The sequence below is a fragment of the Chiloscyllium plagiosum genome, chromosome 4 (genome assembly GCF_004010195.1).
Source record: "Chiloscyllium plagiosum isolate BGI_BamShark_2017 chromosome 4, ASM401019v2, whole genome shotgun sequence".
Lineage (NCBI taxonomy): Eukaryota > Metazoa > Chordata > Chondrichthyes > Orectolobiformes > Hemiscylliidae > Chiloscyllium > Chiloscyllium plagiosum.
In genome coordinates, this window is record NC_057713.1 from 4,664,629 (window position 1) to 4,684,131 (window position 19,503).

The window sequence follows — 19,503 nt, forward strand, 5'->3', positions numbered from 1 at the left end:
CAGGCAGGGAGTTCCAGATTCCCAGCACCATCTGGGGCAAAACAAGACTTTCCCTCACCATCCCCCTTTAAACCTCCTGGTCCTTACCTTAAATCCATCATCCCTCCATCAAGGTGAAAAATTACTTCCTGTCTACTGTCTATGTCTCTCATAATTTAATATATCTCAATCATGGCCTTCTCAATCTCCTTTGCTCCAAGGAAAGCTACCTCAGTCTGTCTAGTCTCTTTTCATAACTGAAATTCTCCAGCCCAGGCAACATTCTGGTAAATCTCCTCTACACCCTCGCCAGCGTGGTCACATCCCTCCTATAGTGCAGACCAGACCGGGTAAGGACAGCAGTCTCGTTCCCTAAAGAATGCAGTGAACCATGTGGGCTTTTGTGACAATCGACAATGGCTACATTGTCGACATTAGGTAAGCTTTCCCTTCCCTTCAGACTTACATTGAATTCAAATTCCATCTGCCAAGTGAGATTCAAACCTGAAGCCCCTAGAACAATCATCTGGGTCTCTGGATTAATTGTCTTGCAATTGTCCTCCCATAATATACTCAAAAAGCTGAGCTACACACTGGAGAGGAAATTGCAACCAGTTCTCCTGATCAATATTCATCCCTCAGTCAACATCACAGATTATCCATTTATTATTACATCATTCTTTGTGGGAGCTTGCTGTGCATAGATTGGCCCCTGCACTTCCTTCAATCAAACAGTGACTCCACTATAAATTATTTCATTGGCTTGAAAGTGCTTTGAAGCATCTGATGGCTGGTAAAACTAAAGCCCTGATATACTCAATAAATCCAAATGAAATCTAATCATTGCTTGGCCGTACAGAACTTCAACATTGTTAAAAGGAGACAGTGAGTTGCATTGTTTTGGACTAGGACACAAGAAAAGAGATTTGAGGAAAAGGATGCTAATTAATCCACCCCAAAAAGTGGATACTGATTGGTTACCAATTGGGTAATCCCATAGATCATGAGTTTTGTTAGCACATATGAATGAGTGTTCATTGAACTCATGAACTCAGCAATTAATGTAGTTGAGTTCAGTTTCAATGAAAGCATGTTTGCCTAAATTATACCTGCCTAGTCAAGTTTATCCCAAAGTCTGGTTATTGCATCCTAACACATAACAAAAAGTTTCAGCTTCCTGTCTGTTTTAGTGATGTTTAACATTGATACAAAACACTGAAAAGGTTCAGGCCTTATTGGAATTGCAAACCTTCGTTTCCAAGTAAGCCAAGTCTTCCATATAATGAGCCACAGCTACATGAGCATAAAATCCTTTTGGGTAGGGTGGAAGGCAAAGAACTGGGTGGGAGACCCACGGGATTGGATGGAGGACTGAATTTCCACCGTTTTTGACAGTTATTTTTGTTAACCGTTGGTAAGAATGGAATTGAGGGAGTCGTGAAATCAGTGTCATCCCCTGGAAACCCCCAACATCACCCCTGTGATTCCAACAATGGGTATACTAAGAGCATGCTCTCATTGTATGTGCCAATGCAGCTTATCCCCTCTATTCTTTTTAATAACTACACAGAGGTTGGTATCCTGTCACCAAGTCTAATCCTCCTCCATCAGGAAATAGCACAATGATGCTCTAATAAAGATCTATATGCATCAACAGCAAAAGACATTTTTTTTAACAAAAACAATGCAACCTGATAGTATTTTTAAAAAAAACTTATTTTCCACGCAGTAAAATTCAATAAACTGGGAGCTGCTATTAGCAAGGAGAGTGCAGCACTGCCCTTGAGCAGTTAAATCTGAGACCTGGATGAAGTCGGTGATATTTTCTCAAGATGACATTTACCCTAGATGTTTCCCTCAGGCACAGAAAGCATTATTAGTACAGCTGTGGAAATAAAACGCACAAGCACACCAGAGATTGGAGCAGGAAGAGGCCATTCAGCCCTTTGAGTCTGGCCTGCTACATACTATAATCAAGGCTGATTGGATCATGGCCTCAACTAGCCATGTTCACTTGAACCTCGCCACGTGACCCATGGATCTTAGACCCGTCCCTGCTTCATATGGGCTGATGTGCCTGAGATTTATTTATCAGTTTTCCTCTCTGCTTGAACACACAGTAACCATATTCCGAAGTTGTCTGAATGACAAAAGAGAAAAATCAAAAGGGAAAAGTTTTGGGAATGAATTGCATCAATGCAAAAGCTTTTGATTTTTTTGGTGGGGGGAGCGCTGGGTGGAGGGACGAGGAGAGAAATGTTGCCAATTCGCTTCCAGGAACCAAAAAAAAAACCTCCTTCCAACAAACCGATAAATATTTCGTGGATATCCCACAAGTTTCAAATGTGGATTTAGATGCAGTCTCGGAAAATAGTGCATCATCCAACATTTAGTTTGGGAACCAACAGTCAACATCTTTAACCAAATGCATGGATAATGTGTTTTTTTAAAATGTATTTATTTTTTAAAATTTTTTTTTGAATTTTTGCTCTCTCTCTCTCTCGCGACAAGTATGTCAGTTCAGTCCAGGGGTTCCTGTTTTATTCGAATGACAGGTGGTACACGGGATAGTCGCTTGATTTCCCGCCTTAGTACGTATTCACTAAACTGGGAGGAGTCAACTCCACCGCCGCTGGATCCGACAATTTCAAATCCCTTCAGCTGTAATCGTTCCAGGACCTAGCAAAGGAAATCAGACAATGTGAAGTATACGAGCACATTAAAGCTTTATGTCCTCATCTCAGCAAGGGCAGCAGAGTGGATCTCATAGCCAGGTTCCACTTGCCAAGACCACCACTGCAGCTTTGGGGCCTCCCAAAACGATTCACTTGTGTTTCAACAATTTCTATTATTCATTTCGTGTTTGGGAAAGCTGTCAGCTTTAACTGACTTTTGGCAGCTCACAGAACGTAATGAATCTAAGCTGCTGTTTTCTGAAACAGACACTGAAATTTCCCTTTTGAGAAACCACACAAGACTTTGAATGCATTCCCCAGAGATTAACAACAAATGTTACAAACATCAACTTATACAGAAATACTTTGACCAAAATCTCTTAATTGGCAACCGAATATTCTCCGAATATTTAGCATTCTGCTCCTGGTGCAAGGAGATGGGTCATCGTACTATGTTTGAAAGGGCGGGTTCAATAGTAGCCTTCAATAGGGATTGGATAAATATTCAGTTGTCAGAAAAATTGCAGAGACACAGGGAAAGATTGGGAGGGTGCAACTAATTTGATTGAAAGGGTTGGGGCAATCACCACCATCTGAAATGCATCCTTTTAACTCATTCGAGCTACCTGTCACTGGCAAGGAAGGATTTCTGACCTATCCATAGATGCAGCCTTGAGAAAGTGCTGGTGAACTGCTGCAGCCCATGTGTTGTCCATGGACCGTGATGGAGAGAGTTCCAGGGTTTTGATTTTTTTAAAACTTCATTTGGAATGGATGGCCCAGCAATCACGGCCAATCCCTAATTGCTTGGAAACATAGGAATAGGAGTAGGAGTAGGCCATTCAGTCCCTTAAATGTTTCACCATTCAATGAGATCTGTAGCCTAACTTCATAGACTTGCCTTTGCTCCTTATCCCTTAATAGTTTTATTTAGCAAAAAATTATCTCCCCTCAGATTTAAAATTAACTACTGTTTGTGGAAGAGAGTTCCAAAGTCTACTGGAAGTCACATGTAGGCAAGGCCAGGCAAGCATGGTAGATGTCCTTCCCTAAAGGACATTAATGACTCAGTGTTTACTATTAGACTAGTAGGTTTTTAAAAAATTATTCCAAATATTTATTGATTCAAATTTTTCTATCCACTATTGGTGGGATGTGAACCCATGACTACAGGCCATTAGCCTGGGTCTCTGGATTACTAGTCCATTGTCAATATCACATCTGCCCTTTATAAAACAATGTAACACAGTGAGTCACATGAGGAAATACTAGGGTAGGTGACCAAAAACTTGGTCAAAGGAAAAGACAATGCAAGGAGGGAGGGGGTAATACCATAATGGGGTCGCAGAAGATGGATGAGAATTGTAAAATGAAAGATTCACTTGACTAAGAGCCAGGGTACGTTAGTGAGCAAGGGAGTGGGGTAAAGGACTTAATGCCATTTAAGACAGAGAGTGACAGAGACAGTGTGCCTGAGAGAGGAGAGAAACAGACAGACAATTTTAGAGAAAGTGAGAGAGAGAAAAAGACAGTGAGGGACAATGAGAGAGAAACAGAAGTGGAGAGAAGCAGAGATAGAGAGAGAGAAAGACAGAGACAGAGAGAAAGAGAGTGACAATGAGACAGAGACAGACAGTGAGAGGGAGAGAGATAGACAGCATGTGTGTGAGAGAGAGAGACAGAGACAAAAAGAGAGAAATGTGCGTGAAAACTTTAATCTATTACCTGAACAGAGTTGAGGTGGCAGTAGCCATTGAGGGGGAATCGGATGACGTGCGTTGAGTCATGATTCCAGCCAGCATTAATTGAGTTACACATCACATCCCCAATTTCCGGGAACACCTCTTCGATCAGGGCCTTGTCTCCGCTCAGAGTGATCCGCTCCCCTAAGTCAGGGGCCACCCGCACCACCAGACACTCGCACGGCCTCGAGACCCGGCCCAGCTCCCTCTCCTGTTTCCAGCGCTCCAGTTCGATCAGCATGGGCTGCAACTGGAAATATTTGGCCTCTTCGAATAACAAGCTGTAATCCTGAACACAACACAAGCAACAAAAGGCACTCTCACGTGTTTGTACTACATACAGTGAAAGCCTCACAGACACCACAGAAAAACATGCACTGGTGTTACAGTTTGTTATTTGTTTTAGTCTTTCATGGAATGTGGGCATCACTGTCACAACCATCAATTCTTCTATTCAGCCCCTAACTGCCCTTGCATTTATTGCCCATGCCAAACTGCCCATAAATGGCCTCTGCAAACCACCTAAGAGGGAAATCAAGAGTCAGCCGCATTGCTATGGGTCTGAAGTCACATGTGGGCCAGACCAGGTCAGGGTGGCAGATTTCCCTCCCTCAAGGAACCAGATGGGTTTTTACAACAATTGAAGATGGTCATCATCACCGATACTAACTTTGAAATCCAGATTACGAGTAACCTGTTCAGATTTGTTATGACATACCTATGTAGTAACTAGGACATGAACTAGTTTTCCAGGCCAGAGGTAGGAATACTACCACTGTGACCCCAAAAGTCTTCTTTTACAAATTAAAAAAAGAATTACCCATGTTTGTAATCAACCTGCTCAGAGATGTTACTGCACACCTGTGGAGCAGGTGGGACTTGAACCCAGGCCTCCAGGCCCTGGGGTAGGGTCACTACCTCTGTGCCACAAAAGCCCCCTTTTTTTCCAAGTTACACTTCAGTGACAATAATAGTCCAAGCTGACTAGAGGTAATTGGATAATTAAGAGTGAGAAAAGAGAAAGACTTGCATTTATAAATTGTTTTGACATCCTAAAGTAGTCTGCAGCCACTTAGGTTCCGTTGAAGTGTAGTCAATGTAGGAAAAAGGCCAACTGAATGGTGTGCAGCCATCTCCCACAAACAAGAGACTGACAGATTTTTAATCAGGAAGGGAACATAGAACATAGAACATTACAGTGGAGTACAGGCCCTTCGGCCCTCGATGTTGCGCTGACCTGTGGAACCACTCTGAAGCCCATCTAACCTTCATGATTCCATTTTCATCCATATGTTTATCCAATGACCATTTAAATGCTCTTGAAGTTGGCGAGTCTACTCCTTTTGCAGGCAGTGCATTTCATGCCCTACTACTATTCTGAGTAACGAAGCTATCTCTGACATCTGTCCTATATCTATCACCCCTCAATTTAAAGCTACGTCCCCTCATGCTAGTCATCACCATCCGAGGAAAAAGGCTTTCACTATAATCGAGGGTAATGGGGAAAAGGCAGGAAAGTGGAGTTGAGGATTATCAGAATCAGCCATGATCTCACTGAATGGTGGAGCAGACTCAATGGGCTGAATGGCCTACTTCTGCTCATGCACAGAATCACAGAATTTTATAGTGCAGGAAGAGGCCATTCAATCCATTGTGTCTGTACTGGCTCCTGAAAGAGGCAACCAAGCTATTCCCACTCTCCAGCTGTATTTCCAGAACCCTCTAAGTCCATCCCTTTCAAATACATACCCAGCTCTCTTTTGAAACCTCCTATGGAATCCGCCTCCACCACTCTCCAAGGGAGCGTTTTCCAAATCCAAACAACTCTTTGCGTAAGGACTTTTCTCCTCATCTCATTCCTAGCTGTCATGCTGACAGCCTTGAAGTTATGACCTCCAGTTACTGACATACTAGTTAAAGGTAAGAAAACATTTTTCTTTACCTTGTCAAAATTTTTCATAACCATGATTACCTCAATAAGGTCACCTCTTAATCTTCTCTGCTCCAAGGAGGATAAACCCAATCTCTCTAACCTTACCTTGTATCTAAAATCCCTCATTCCTGAGATCTATCTAGTAAATCTCCTTTGTACTGTCTCTAGGGCTTTAACATCCTTCCTTATATGAAGGTCCCCAGTGTAATGATTGTAACAAGGTCAACCGAGTGGACCTCACTGAATAGGAGCTCCCTGAGTGGGGCTGTTAACCTGGTCCAATCAGGGAGCCCTGGCTAACAGATATAAACAAGAGTGTTCGGCAGTAGTGTGGGGGAAAATTAAAAAAAAACAGGAAAAGGAAGTAGTGTGTTAGAGGTTCTGTTCACTCCGAGGGAGCTGGCTCAGTGTCAAGGACTCTCCACATGTAAATAAAGGGGGACTTGGTGATGCAATACTGTCCTTTGTGGAGTTATTTCACCCAGAAGTGAACACAATACATCAAATATGGTCTGACAAATGATTTGTAGAGATGTAGCATCTCTTCCTTGCTTTTTACTCTATGCCTCTATTTATATATAATCATCCTATAAATCTTAACAACTGTTTCAACTCCAGAGAATCATGTGCATGGACCTTGAGGTCCTTCTGCTGCTGTACCCCTCTCAGAGTTGTGCCATTGAGTCTGTATTGTGACTCTTTTTTTTTCTACCAAAATATATTACCTCACATTTCTCTGCATTAAAATTCATCTGCCAGGTGTCTGCCGGTTTGTCCAACTTGTCAATGTCCCTCTGAAATCGCTCAGGTATTAACCTCACAATTTACTGGTCTCCCTATCTTAGTGTCATCTGCAAATTTAGGGATGTTGCCCTCAACACCCATGTCCAAATCATTTCTGTGAATCAGAAAAACCAAGGGTCTCAACATTGATCCCTGGCGAACACCACTTTCAACTCATCTCCAACCTAAGAAATACCCATCTATATCCACCCTCTTTTTCCTATTTTTTAGCCAACATCTAATTGATGCTGTCAAGGATCCATCAATCCAAAATATTTCGAATTTGCTAATCAACCTGGCATGTGGCCCTGTATCATCTTTTGGAATTATCTGCCTGAGCATTCAGATGGGGTGTGGAGTCATGTTCGACCCAACACATGGTAGCTTCAGTAAGAGTTTAGTGTCAGTGCAGTTGCTGGAATTTGTTGGGAGCTTTATACATTTGCGGAAGTGGTTAAGCCAGTCAACTTACTTTGAAATCGTCAGGAATAAGGAGCTTTGAAGTGCGCAGAAAGTTTAAAATGTAACGAAACATCTGACCGTCTCTGTCAATGAAGTAATGTTGCTTCAGGCTGTCCAGGACAATGGGCTCAGTTCCATCAAAGAGACGACCAATTCTGCAACAAGGCAACAGAAAACACAAGTGTCAGATATCTGGGTAAACAAGAACAAATTTTTAGACTGGAGGCACCACGTAACAGAAACTAGGAGCAGGAGTAGGCTATTCAGCCCTTCAAGCCTGCTCCATCATTCAGTATGATCATGGCAGATCCTTTATCTCAATGCCATCGCTGAATTCTGCATTATCGACATCCTGGGAGTTATCAGTGACCAGAAATTGGTCTAAACCATCCATATAACTATAGTGGCTACAAGAGCAGGTCAGAGGCTAGGAAAACTATGGTGAATAAATCACCTTCTGACTCCCCAAAGCCTGTCTACCATATACAAAGTACAAGTCAGGAGTGTGATGGAATACTTCCCACTTGCCTGGATGTGTGCAGCTCCAACAACACTCAAGAAGCTTGACACCATCCAGGACAAAGCAGTCTGTTTGAATGGCACCACATCCACAAACATGGAAAAAAGATTTTATGTAAAATTTTGTGATTTGCATCAAACTACCTGAAATGCTTTATTTAAAATAGATCTTTGAAAGTTCATGGAGACTTTTTTTTGAAACAAGGCTTCCTAGAAATCACATGATTGTCGAGAACTTCTTGAAGACTCTGCTGGGCCTGTCTTGAACACTGACTGGCTTGGACAGGGCCTTGTTTTATCTGGCAGCCTCTTAAGAACAAGCTGAGCAGGAGGAAAGCCCGCGATGAGAAAGCTGCCCAGCTGACCTCTTTCATTACTGAAAAGAAAAAACTTTCTTGTTGAGTTCAGGATAAGACCTACTTGTTCTTTTGAAAGAGTAATTGAAGAAACACCCCATGGTTTTTTCTTTTGCCTTCATGAGTAGCCCCAATGGCCAAAATGTTTTTTTTCAGAAAGTCAATCTTTTCAGAAATCTGATTTGATTCTGTTCTCTTCAAATGTGCAAGTGTGTTTTGGGGATAAACATTTATACTTCCTTATCACTGATTGTGTCTGTTCACCAATTATTGCAATTTTGTTGGGGATCGGTTGGCTCGACAGCTACATTGCAATGCCAAGAAATGTCACCAGTGGGGGTTCAATTCCTACTCTGGCTGAGGTTACCATGAAGGACTCTCCTTCTCAATGTCTCCGTTCACCTGAAGTATGGCGACCTTCAGGTTAAACCAACAACAGTTGACTCTCTCCCTAATGAGAGAGGAGCCTGATGGGTCTGGTAGGACTACGGCAACTTTACCTTTTATGGTATCTTTGTGTCATAAATCTGATTGAGAAATTGCTTTTTTAAAATTCATTCACAGGATGAAAATGTCACTGGCTAGGACAGCGTTTATTGCCCATCCCTAGTTTACCAGAGGGCAGTTAAGAGTCAACCACATTGCCATTTGTTTCAAATGTGATTGAGATGAGGTGCTGAATTGGTCATGTGGGAAACTGGGAGAAGCATTTTTGTTTTGTGTTGTGACCAGGGATGACTGGGATTAGAGACATTATACACTTGTTGGTCAAAACACAGGTTGGTATCACAGAATATTCACAGCCACCGAAGAGTGCACTCAGGGTCTTGACTTAAAATCTTAGCAACTCCTTGACAGTGTAACTCTCACTCAGTACCAGCTCTGTGATCATCTAGAAAACGTCTCCTGAACTCATGACCTAACTCAGAGGTTTGGGTACAATCCACTGAGACAAGGCTGACCACTTGCCTGGATGGGGACAGCTCCAACAGCACTCTAGAAGCTTGACACCATCCAGGACAAAGCAGCCCGCTTGACTGGCACTGCATTCACAAACATCCACTCCCTCTAATACGGACGTTCAGTAGCAGCAGTGTGTACTATCTAGAAGATGAGCTGCAGAAATTGACAAAGATCTTTAAATAGCACCTTCCAAACCCACAACCACTTCCATCTAGAAGGACAAGGGTAACAGATACATGGAAACACCACCCCCTTCAAGTTCCCCTCCAAGCCATTCACCACCCTGACTTGGAAATATAACACCGTTCCTTCACTGTCACTGGGTTAAATTCCTGGAATTCTCTCCCAAACGGCATGTGGACTGCAGCGGTTCAAGAAGGCAGCTCAACCTTCTCAAGGGGCAACTAGGAATGAGTAATAAATAGTGGCCAGGATTTAATATGCTACAATAAGGTCACCTGTTACTTTTTCTAAACAGCAATGAGTATAGGCCTAACCTGTTCAACCTATTCTCATTAGAGGTGCTGTATAATAATTGCTCCTGTGATGACTTATAATGTTAAAGGTGCTCTATGAATGCAAAAAGCTGTTGTTGTAAATCCCACACTCAATGAGAAGAGGAAAATGGTCCTGGGTGTCACAATCACATCGTATTGATACTTCTGGCCTGAGAGAGAGAGCACACTCGCGAGAGATAGTGGGTGGGTTGTGTGCGAGAGAGAGAGAGGGTGTGTGCGAGAGAGTGTGTGAGAGACAGAGGGTGTGAGACAGAGAGAGAGAGTGTGTGAGATGCGAGAGAGACGGAGGGAGGGAGATAGAGAGAGAGAGAGAGAATCAAAATGATACTTGGACTCGAAGGGTAAAACTACACAAATTAGGGCTGTAGTTCCTAGAATTTAGAAGTTCACAGGATGATTTGATCAAAGTTTACGAGTGGAACTGATGACCTAGACAAACAGAATCCATTTTGACTGACTGAGGGGAGTCCAGAATTAGGGGTCAGAGCCTAATAGATGGAGCCAGACATTTCAGCAGTGACATCGGGAAACATTTTGGGCACGAAGAAGGGCAGACAGTTGGAACTCTCTTCCACAACTGAGCACTTATGCAAATTATTTGTCAAGTTTAAAACTGAGATTGATAGGAATTTTGTTAACCAATGGATGGGACAATGGAGTTAGATCACAGATCGACCATGATCCCATTTAATAGTTAAATGAGTTTAAACTTGCAGATTAGGAGCATGATAGGGCATTCATCCTCTCTAGACTGCTCTGTTATTTAATATAATCATGGCTGATCTAATTGTCAGCTTAACACTACATTCCCACCTGTCCCCGAAAAGCTTTCACCTTTGTGTCCATCCATCCATCCAACTCTGCTTCAAAAATGCTTCCACTGTTTTTAGAGGACAATAGTCCCAAAGTTGATGATCCTGACAGAAAAAAATCCTCATCTCTGTCTTAAAAGGGCGACCCCTTATTTTTAAACAGTGACCTCTGGTTCCAGAGTATCTCACAGGAAGAGAGGCAATATGGGGACATGGGTTCGGATCTTACTGTGAAATCTGAACTCAATTAAATCAAAATTTGGAATAAAGAGATGACCCAATGTGATGACTTGTTGTTAATATCCCACCTGGTTCATTAATGTCCTTTCTGGAATCCTTACCTGGTTTGGTCTACATCTTTCACAGAAGATGTGAGGGACAGGTTTTTTTTTAGTGATGGGTGCCTGGAACGCGCTGAAGGGGTAGTGGTGGAGGCAGGTATGATGGGGCACTTAGGGGATTTTTAGATAGGCACATGAATAAGCATGAAATGGAGGGATATGAACCATGGGCAGCCAGAAGGGATTAGTTTCATTTGGTGTCATGTTCGGCACAACATCATGGGCTGAAGGGCCTGTTCCTGTGCTGTACTGTTCTATGTGACTCCAGACCCAAAGCAATGTTACTGCCCTCTGGGTAATCAGACTTGGACAATAAATGCCAGCCCGGCCAGCACATCCTATGAGTGAATTTTAAAAAAATCTGCAAAATTCTGATAGATACGGATCCAACATTTCCTCATGAAATAACATCCGCTGCTCCCCTTGAATCCCAGGTATCAGTTGAGCAAATCTCCTTAGCAATACTCTGGCTCTATACTACTGATTGGCTAATCTTAGAAATAAGTTTACGGTATGTCACCAGATTTACCTTGAGTCAGAAAACTTAGTTAGCGTTGCCAAGCTACTGGTATACATGTGACCTCCCACATCAATGTGCACTGGGGCATTGGATTTAGTGAGCTGTGCTGGTGTTGGGATTCCCTGATTAGTCAGCGGAGATACAGGAGACCTGGTCAGCAAGGGTCTTGACATGTTGTGCCAGCTGTCCTGTAAAGAAATGGTCAAATATTAGTCAGCAAAAACCCACTTGACCACGTCAGAACCACAAACAACAACAATGAGTCTGTAAAGTATATGAACCCAACATTGGAATTGTTATTTAAACAGAAGGGAAGAATAAACTTGTGAGGTGAACTGTGAAATATTATTCAATACTGCCTGAAACTACTGTTTAGCATTAGGGAACCTTTTAAAATTGTTTTTTTAGAAAGCCTGACTACAGCCATTGACACATTTACTTCTTTAGAATTGTAGAAACTCTTTGAATTGTACACGTGAGCAGGTTTAATCTCATTAAGCAGACAGGCAACTTGAGAAAGGGTAAGTTTTAAAATGGGGAACACAAGTTCACATGCAAAGTTCAGCAACTTTCTGGCAAACGTAAGATGACTGCACTTTTGGCGCTTTTTATTTTGCAAAACAGAAAATTGGGTCAATTAAAAATAACATCCAAGCACATTAATAAAACAAAAACAGAATTATATGGTGCCTTTCACAATCTCCCAAACCTTTTCACAGCCAACGAAGGACTTCTGAAATGCATTCACTGTCATTACAGGAAATGTTGCTGACATGTGCATAGAAAGATCCCACAGTTAGAAGCGCGACAATGACTGGGTACCTAGTAAGAGTGCAATCAGGGCCATTGTTTCCCATCTCACCCCAAAATGGCATGTCCAACCAGTACAGCACACCCTCAGGACTGCACCAGGACTGAATTCATCCTCAAATTTAAAGTATGACTTAAATCCACAAACTTTCCAAACTGAGCCAGGAGTTATAACAGAAAAATAGGTGATCTCTTCAATGAAGTAGATTTACTGAGCTATGGGGCTAGAGTGAATAGTGAGGAGGGTGAGAAGCGAAAAGGACTGACAGGCTGGTGATACACACTGGCCACCATGAGTAATATCTATAAGGTGCACTGCAATAAAGCACTGAGCTGTCACAGCACCTTCTAATCCCATGGCCACTTCCATCTAGAAGGACATAGGCAACAAATACATGAGTGCACCACCCCCTGCAAATTCCTCTCCTAGTCACTCACAAACCTGACTTAGAAATATATCACTGGTCTGTCAGTGTCACCATGTCAAAATCTTGGAATTACCTCCTGAACAGCATTGAGCATCCCTACATGGTTCAAGGCAGCAATACACTACCACCTACTATGGGTAGGTGAAAGATGGTGGCCTAGCCAGCTATGACCATACTCTGTGAATGAATTAGGAAAACGAGACTGACAGAGAGCCAACTTGGATGTGATGGGCTGAACAGCCTCTTCCTCTTCTGTAGAGACTTTATGACTCCACACAGAATTGAGCTCTTTCTCTTAAAGAATATGGACAATGCAATCAAATAGCTGAAGTGACTAAGGTAGATGGCTTTAAAGGGAAGGTACATAGCACGAGGGAGATGGGGATGGAAGTGAATGCTGATGCAGATGGGTGAGGAGTCCTTAGGCTTTGTCAGTGTCTATGACGCACACATGTGGCTGTTTCTTTGTACACTCAGATTAATTCGATCAATATTACCATGTAGTACCTTGCATTTGCAAAATAGTCATACTTGTCTGCACTGACCAGATATCCCAGTTTGACCTTGTACTATTTGCCAGCATTTAGCCCATATCCCTCTAAACCCTTCTTATTTGTATCACCACCCTGATGCCATTTAAATATTATAATTGTACCAGCCTCCACCACTTCCTCTGGCAGCTCATTCCAGACACTCACCACCCTCTGCGTGATGAAGTTGCCCTTTAGGTCCCTTTTAAATCTTTCCTCTTTCACCGAAAACCTATACCCTCTAGTTTTGGAGTCTCCCACCCCTAGAAAAATACCTGGCTACTCAACCCATCCATACTTCTCACAATTTTATAAACCTCTATAAGGTCACCCCTCAGCCTCCAATGCACCAGGGAAAAAAGACCCAGCCTATTCTGCTTCCCCCAATAACTCAAACCCTCCAGTCCTGGCAACACCTTTGGAAACCTTTTCTGCACCGTTTCAGGTTTAACAACATCCTTTCTATAGAAGGGCGACCAGAATTGTATGCAGTATTCTAAAATTGGCCTCAGCAATGTCCTGCACAGCTGCAACATGATGTCCCATCTCCTACACAGAATGTACTGACCAATGAAGGCAAGCATGGCAAATGCCTTCTTCACCACCTTGTCTTCCTGCGACTGCATTTTCAAGTAACTATGTACCTGCAGCCCTAGGTCTCTTTCCTTGGCAACACTCCCCAGGGTCCTATCATTATCTGTGTAATCCCTACTCCAGCTTGCCTTACTGCAACACCTCACATTTACTTAAATTAAATTCCATCTGCTACTCCTCGATTGATCGGATCAAGGTCTCGTTGTACTCTGAGATAAACTTCTTCGCTGACTACACCCCCAATTTTGGTGTCATCTGCAACTTACTAATCATTCTTCATGTATTTACATCCAAATCATTTTATAAATGATGAAAAGCAGTGGACCCAGCACTGATCCTTGTGGCACACCACTGGTTGCAGGCCTCCAGTCTGAAAAGCATTCTTTACCACCAACCTCTGTCTCCTACCTTCAAGCCAATTTTATATCCAACAGGCTAACTCCCCCTGGATCCCATGTGATCTAAACTTGCTTGCCAATCTAACGTGTGGAACCTTGTTGAAAGCCTTGCTAACGCCCATATAGACAACATCTACCACTCTGCCTTCATTAATCTTCTTTGTCACTTCTTCAAAAAACTCAATCAGTTTGCGAGACCGGATTTCCCATGCACAAAGCCATGTTGACGATCCCTAATCATTTAGGAAAAAGTGAGGACTGCAGATGCTGGAGATCAGAGCTGAAAATGTATTGCTGGAAAAGCGCAGCAAGTCAGGCAGCATCCAAGGAGCAGGAGAATCGACGTTTCGGGCATGAGCCCTTCTTCAGGAATCGTTCAGGATTCTTGAAGAAGGGCTCATGCCCGAAACGTCAATTCTCCTGCTCCTTGGATGATCCCTAATCATTACTTGCCTTTCCAAATGGATATATATCTAACCCTTCAGAATCCCCTCTAACAACTTACTCATCACTGACATTAGGCTCACACATCCATTGTTCCCTGGCTTTCCTAAATATTAACCAACATTAGCCAACCTCCAGTCTTCTGGCACTTCACCTCTGGCTGTCGATGATACAAATATCTCAAGGAGGAGCCCAGCAATCCCTTCTCCAGCTTCCTACAAAGTTCTAGGAAACAGCTGACCAGGTGTTTACCCGAATTATCTACTTTTGTGCATTTTAAGACCTCCAGCACCACCTCCTCTGTAATATGAACTCAAAAGGCAGATGCAAAAGTGGTGTAATTGTAACATTATTTGACTAGTAATCTATGCCAATTCTGGAGGCCTCACCAATACGTATTAAAATCTCACCATGGCAGCTAGTGAAATTTAATTTCAAGTGAAACAATTTGCCTGGATGGGTGCAGCTCCAACAACACTCAAGAACTCAACACCATCCAGGATAAAGCATCCTGCTTGCCTGACACCCCACATCCACAAGCACCCATTCCCTCCAACATGGACACTCAGTAGCAGCAGTGTGTACCAACTACAAGATGCCCTGCAGAAATTCACCAAAGATCCTCAGACAGCACCTTCCAAACCCATAGCCACTTCCACCTAGAAGGTCAAGGGCAGCAGATATATGGGAGCTGACTAGATGGACAGATGACCACAAGATCCCCTCCAAGCCACTCACCATCCTGACTTGGAAATATATCACCATTCCTTCAGTGTTGCTGGGTCAACAGCCCTCCTTAAGGGCATTGTGGGTGTACCTGCAGCACGTCACTGCAAGGGTTGAAGAAGGCAGCTCACCTCCACCAAATGGCAACTAAAGATAGGCAATAAATGCTGGCTGAGCCAGCAACAGCCATGTTCAGTAAGTGAAGAATGCAAAAAAACATTTGGAACACAGCTAATATTAGTAACAAGGCAACTGCAAGTATTACTGATTGTTGTGAAAAATCATCTGGTTCAATTAATGTCGTTCTTACCTGGTCTGACCTACATGTGACCCCAGATCCCTAGCAATGTGACTGGCCTCAGAAATGGCCTCTCAGCTCAAGGGTGATTAGGAGTGAGCCACAAATGATGGCCATTCCAGTGACACCCACAATTCTAGGAATTAATTTTTAAAAACAAACTGAAGATTTAATATGCCAAGTATTTATTCAGATGGTCTTTTGAAGTGCCACGACATACAAGGGTAGAAATGGGAGTAGAGAAGATAGATATTTGATGACCAGTGTTGTTGACATGATGGGTTGAAGGGCCTCCTTTTGCACTGTAAAAACTCTATGAATCTTCTAAGAAACCAGATGTTTGAAAAATATTAACAAAGGAAGCAAGCTGTCTCGTGCTGCTACTATGCAGCAAATCCACTAACAGGATGTTGTTGTCAAACCAAAACGATGCTTTGCCTCTTACACAAACCAGTTAGTGTGATATATGAATTTCAATACCAGTGTGATGCCAGCTGTGCAATATCAATATGTCCCAATATCAACATCACATTCACAGTGGGCAGCATGTTAATCATGCTCAACCAGCCTATGTTTACAAGTCTCAGAATATGTCCACCATTAGATGTGATTCTGATTTTAGATACCATTTGTTAATCCAGACTATGCCAAGAGTTACATCAGAAACCAATTTGAGAGATGTTGGAACCAACATACATTGATAAACATTGACAAGAAGAATTTGCTAAATACATTATATATCTTTTTCACTGAGAAAAAAAAGGGATCATGGAGTCTGCCAATCGTGACTGTATTCCCATGGCAACATGTGACCAGAGTCTACCTGCCTTGTCTAAGAATTACGATTGACAGTTAACAGCTCTTGACAGTCCGACTGACAGTCATCAGTCCTCATTCCTGCTCCTCGGATGCTGCCTGACCAGCTGTGCTTTTCCAGCACCACATTCTCTGCAATCCTCACTTTCGCCGAGTTAACAGTTCTTGTTGTATCGTTTTTTTCAGGCCAGTATTTATTGCCCATTCCCAACCATTGTGGGCATGGAGTCACAAACCAGGTAAGGACATTAGCGATCCAGATGGGTTTTTCATTATACTCTTAATTCCAGATTTTTATTGAATTCAAATCTGCCATGGTGGGATTGGAGCCAAGGTCCCCAGAAAACTCCACCCCCACCACTGAACTCGTAGCTCACAGCATTTATATCTACCTAGTCACTGACTAGATAGACAGAGCTGACCACAATGGATACATCTCCCTTAACTGATTGAGAGCACGAGAAAAACAGAGCAAGAGGAGACATAAGGTGTAAAGAACAAAAACAAATGACATGGTATTTCGAAACATGGTAAATACAGTAACATGCAATGCTGACCCAATGTAACTACTTCCTAAGCTTTGAAGATGCAAATATTGTCACAAAATGTAATGAGCCTCAAGGGGCCTCTGTTATTTCGAGTGATTAGAGCTGAAATGATTAGTGTTCTGAAAACCAACTCTCCAGCAAAATGTCTACACACTTGCCAAATCCACCAGGCATGCACCGTCCACATTCAGTGACATGCTCTGGTGATAGCTGCATCATGACCAATGCATCAGTGACAGCAAGGGTGGAAAGCAAGTGTATCTTGATGATTCTGATGAAAATCCTTTTCCTTTTGGTGCAAACGCAAGAAATGCTTATCGGTGAACAACACTGTCAGTTGTATTGTTGGCATACACGTTTCCCCGTATGATGCATTTCCAATCTCACATCCTAATGGCTGGTAGCTCAGCAACTGAAGACTGCTGAGCAGATAGATAATGTTGGTGAAGCTTTCCATCTCGTGCTCAACAGGAACACAAAGAAATGCCAGCAGTTCAGAAAACAGTTCACAACATTTTTTACTGAGAAAAAGATGCTGATGAGTTGGCAAGTCAGCTTTGACTGGCTGAGGCATTGCCATGGAGAAAACAATAGGGCTCCAAGGATCTGAGTAAGGGTGCGAGGTTTGAACATACTCCTTTTGTTTTCAGAGAATGGGTGCCTGCATATGAATGCAAGCCATGCCTAGCAAGCCAAATTGAGTCAATAACCCTGATGCACTTTGTATGGTACAATCTGCCTGTCTAGCACTGTATCTCGGTACACGTGACAACAATAAATAAATCAAATCTAATGTTTGTCTGCTCAACCCATGAGATTTACCAAACAAAAATAAACAGTGAAGAACAGAGAATGAGGATGCAGAGAGAGAAAGAAACAAGGCAAGGAAAAGCTAATCTAAGAGGGAGAGAAGAGAAATTAAAGAAAACAAAAGTCAATAATTGAAGTTTTTATCACCTCTGACAACAATTCACAACCTGAAAGAACACATTCCGTTTTCTGGTCTTTATTGCAAAGGGAATGGAATATAGAAGTAGGGAGGCTTTGTTAAAACCATGTAAGACACTAATCAGATGACAGCAGGAATTCAGTGAACAGTTTTGGGTCCTGTATCTAACAAAAAATATACTGACACCAGAGCCAGTCCACAGAAGGTTCACTCGGCTGATACAAGGTACAGAGGGACTGTCTTAAGTGGTTGGCTGGTTGGGCCTGTACCCATCGGAGTTCAGACAAACGGAAAGTGGTCTACTGGAAGATGGAAGATTCTTCAGGGACTTGACAGGATAGATGTGGAAAGGTTGTTTTCCCTTGAGGGAGAGTCTAGGACCAGGAGCCAGAATAAGCGGGTCACCTGGTTAGAGCGGAAACGAGGAAGAATTTTGTCTTAGAGGGCTGTGAATCTGTCGAATTCCTTACCACAGAAGACTACTGAGGCTAGGTTGCTATTATATTGAGGACAGAGAGAGATTTTTAAGCAGGAAGGAAATCGAGGGTTATGGGGAAAAACCAGGAAAGTGGAGTTGAGGATGATCAGATCAGTCATGATCCCATTGAATGGTGGGGCAGACTCAATGGGCTGAATGGTCTGCTTCTGCTCATGTTGTACTTTCTGAGTCAGAGATTAATTAATAGTCATGAACAATGACCACATCATTCTGAAGAAGGGCTTATGCCCGAAACGTCGATTCTCCTGTTCCCTGGATGCTGCCTGACCTGCTGCGCTTTTCCAGCAACACATTTCCAGCTCTGATCTCCAGCATCTGCAGACCTCACTTTCTCCACATCATTCAAAGAATACTTAACACAGTTAATCAGGAAAATAAACTTTTCTCTGGCAAATCCTGGAGTTCTATCCCTATCCCGATGAGAATACTGAGGCACAAATAAGTAGAATGGATGGCTTTGAGGTATGTAGAGAAGAGGTGTTGGAAATCCTGGAAAAGGTGAAAATACTGTATTCTTCTATGTTCTATGTTCTATGTTCTATCCCGTCTATCTCTACCTCACTTATGTTGTTTCATAAATTCTATAAACCACTTTCACCAAGCTTTTCTTTGACCTAATACCTCCTTATGTGGCTCAGTGGACTTGTATTACATTAAAAATGCAACATAAACAGAAGTTATTATTAAGCAGATAACAATTGAGCAAACGTAGCAGTTCATGAAATTCGTGAAGGGGTTTGTAGTTTTTGAGAGCTGAAATTATCCAGCCACATTCCACACCTCCCCCCCTCCCACCACCACACACACACAGCCCCTAAACCCCTCTCTATCCCCGTAAATACAATCCCGACAGTCCGCAC

At 42.6% G+C, this 19,503-nt stretch overlaps 1 protein-coding gene across 2 annotated transcripts in view; it reads right to left on the reverse strand.

Moving 5' to 3' along the window:
• Positions 1-1,718: 1,718 nt before the first annotated feature.
• The window catches only part of LOC122548820 (BTB/POZ domain-containing protein KCTD1), a 214,521-nt gene continuing 196,736 nt past the window's right edge, over positions 1,719-19,503 (reverse strand). Inside the window, exons 3-6 of one of the 2 annotated variants that reach the window (XM_043687628.1) lie at positions 11,613-11,791; positions 7,585-7,729; positions 4,380-4,685; positions 1,719-2,658 (exon numbers count right to left, since the gene is read on the reverse strand). In XM_043687628.1, the coding sequence (XP_043543563.1) occupies positions 2,500-2,658; positions 4,380-4,685; positions 7,585-7,729; positions 11,613-11,791 (789 nt within the window). In that variant the 3' untranslated portion in view covers positions 1,719-2,499. The remainder of the gene's footprint in view (positions 2,659-4,379; positions 4,686-7,584; positions 7,730-11,612; positions 11,792-19,503) is intronic. The other variant, XM_043687630.1, reaches the window with a different exon arrangement.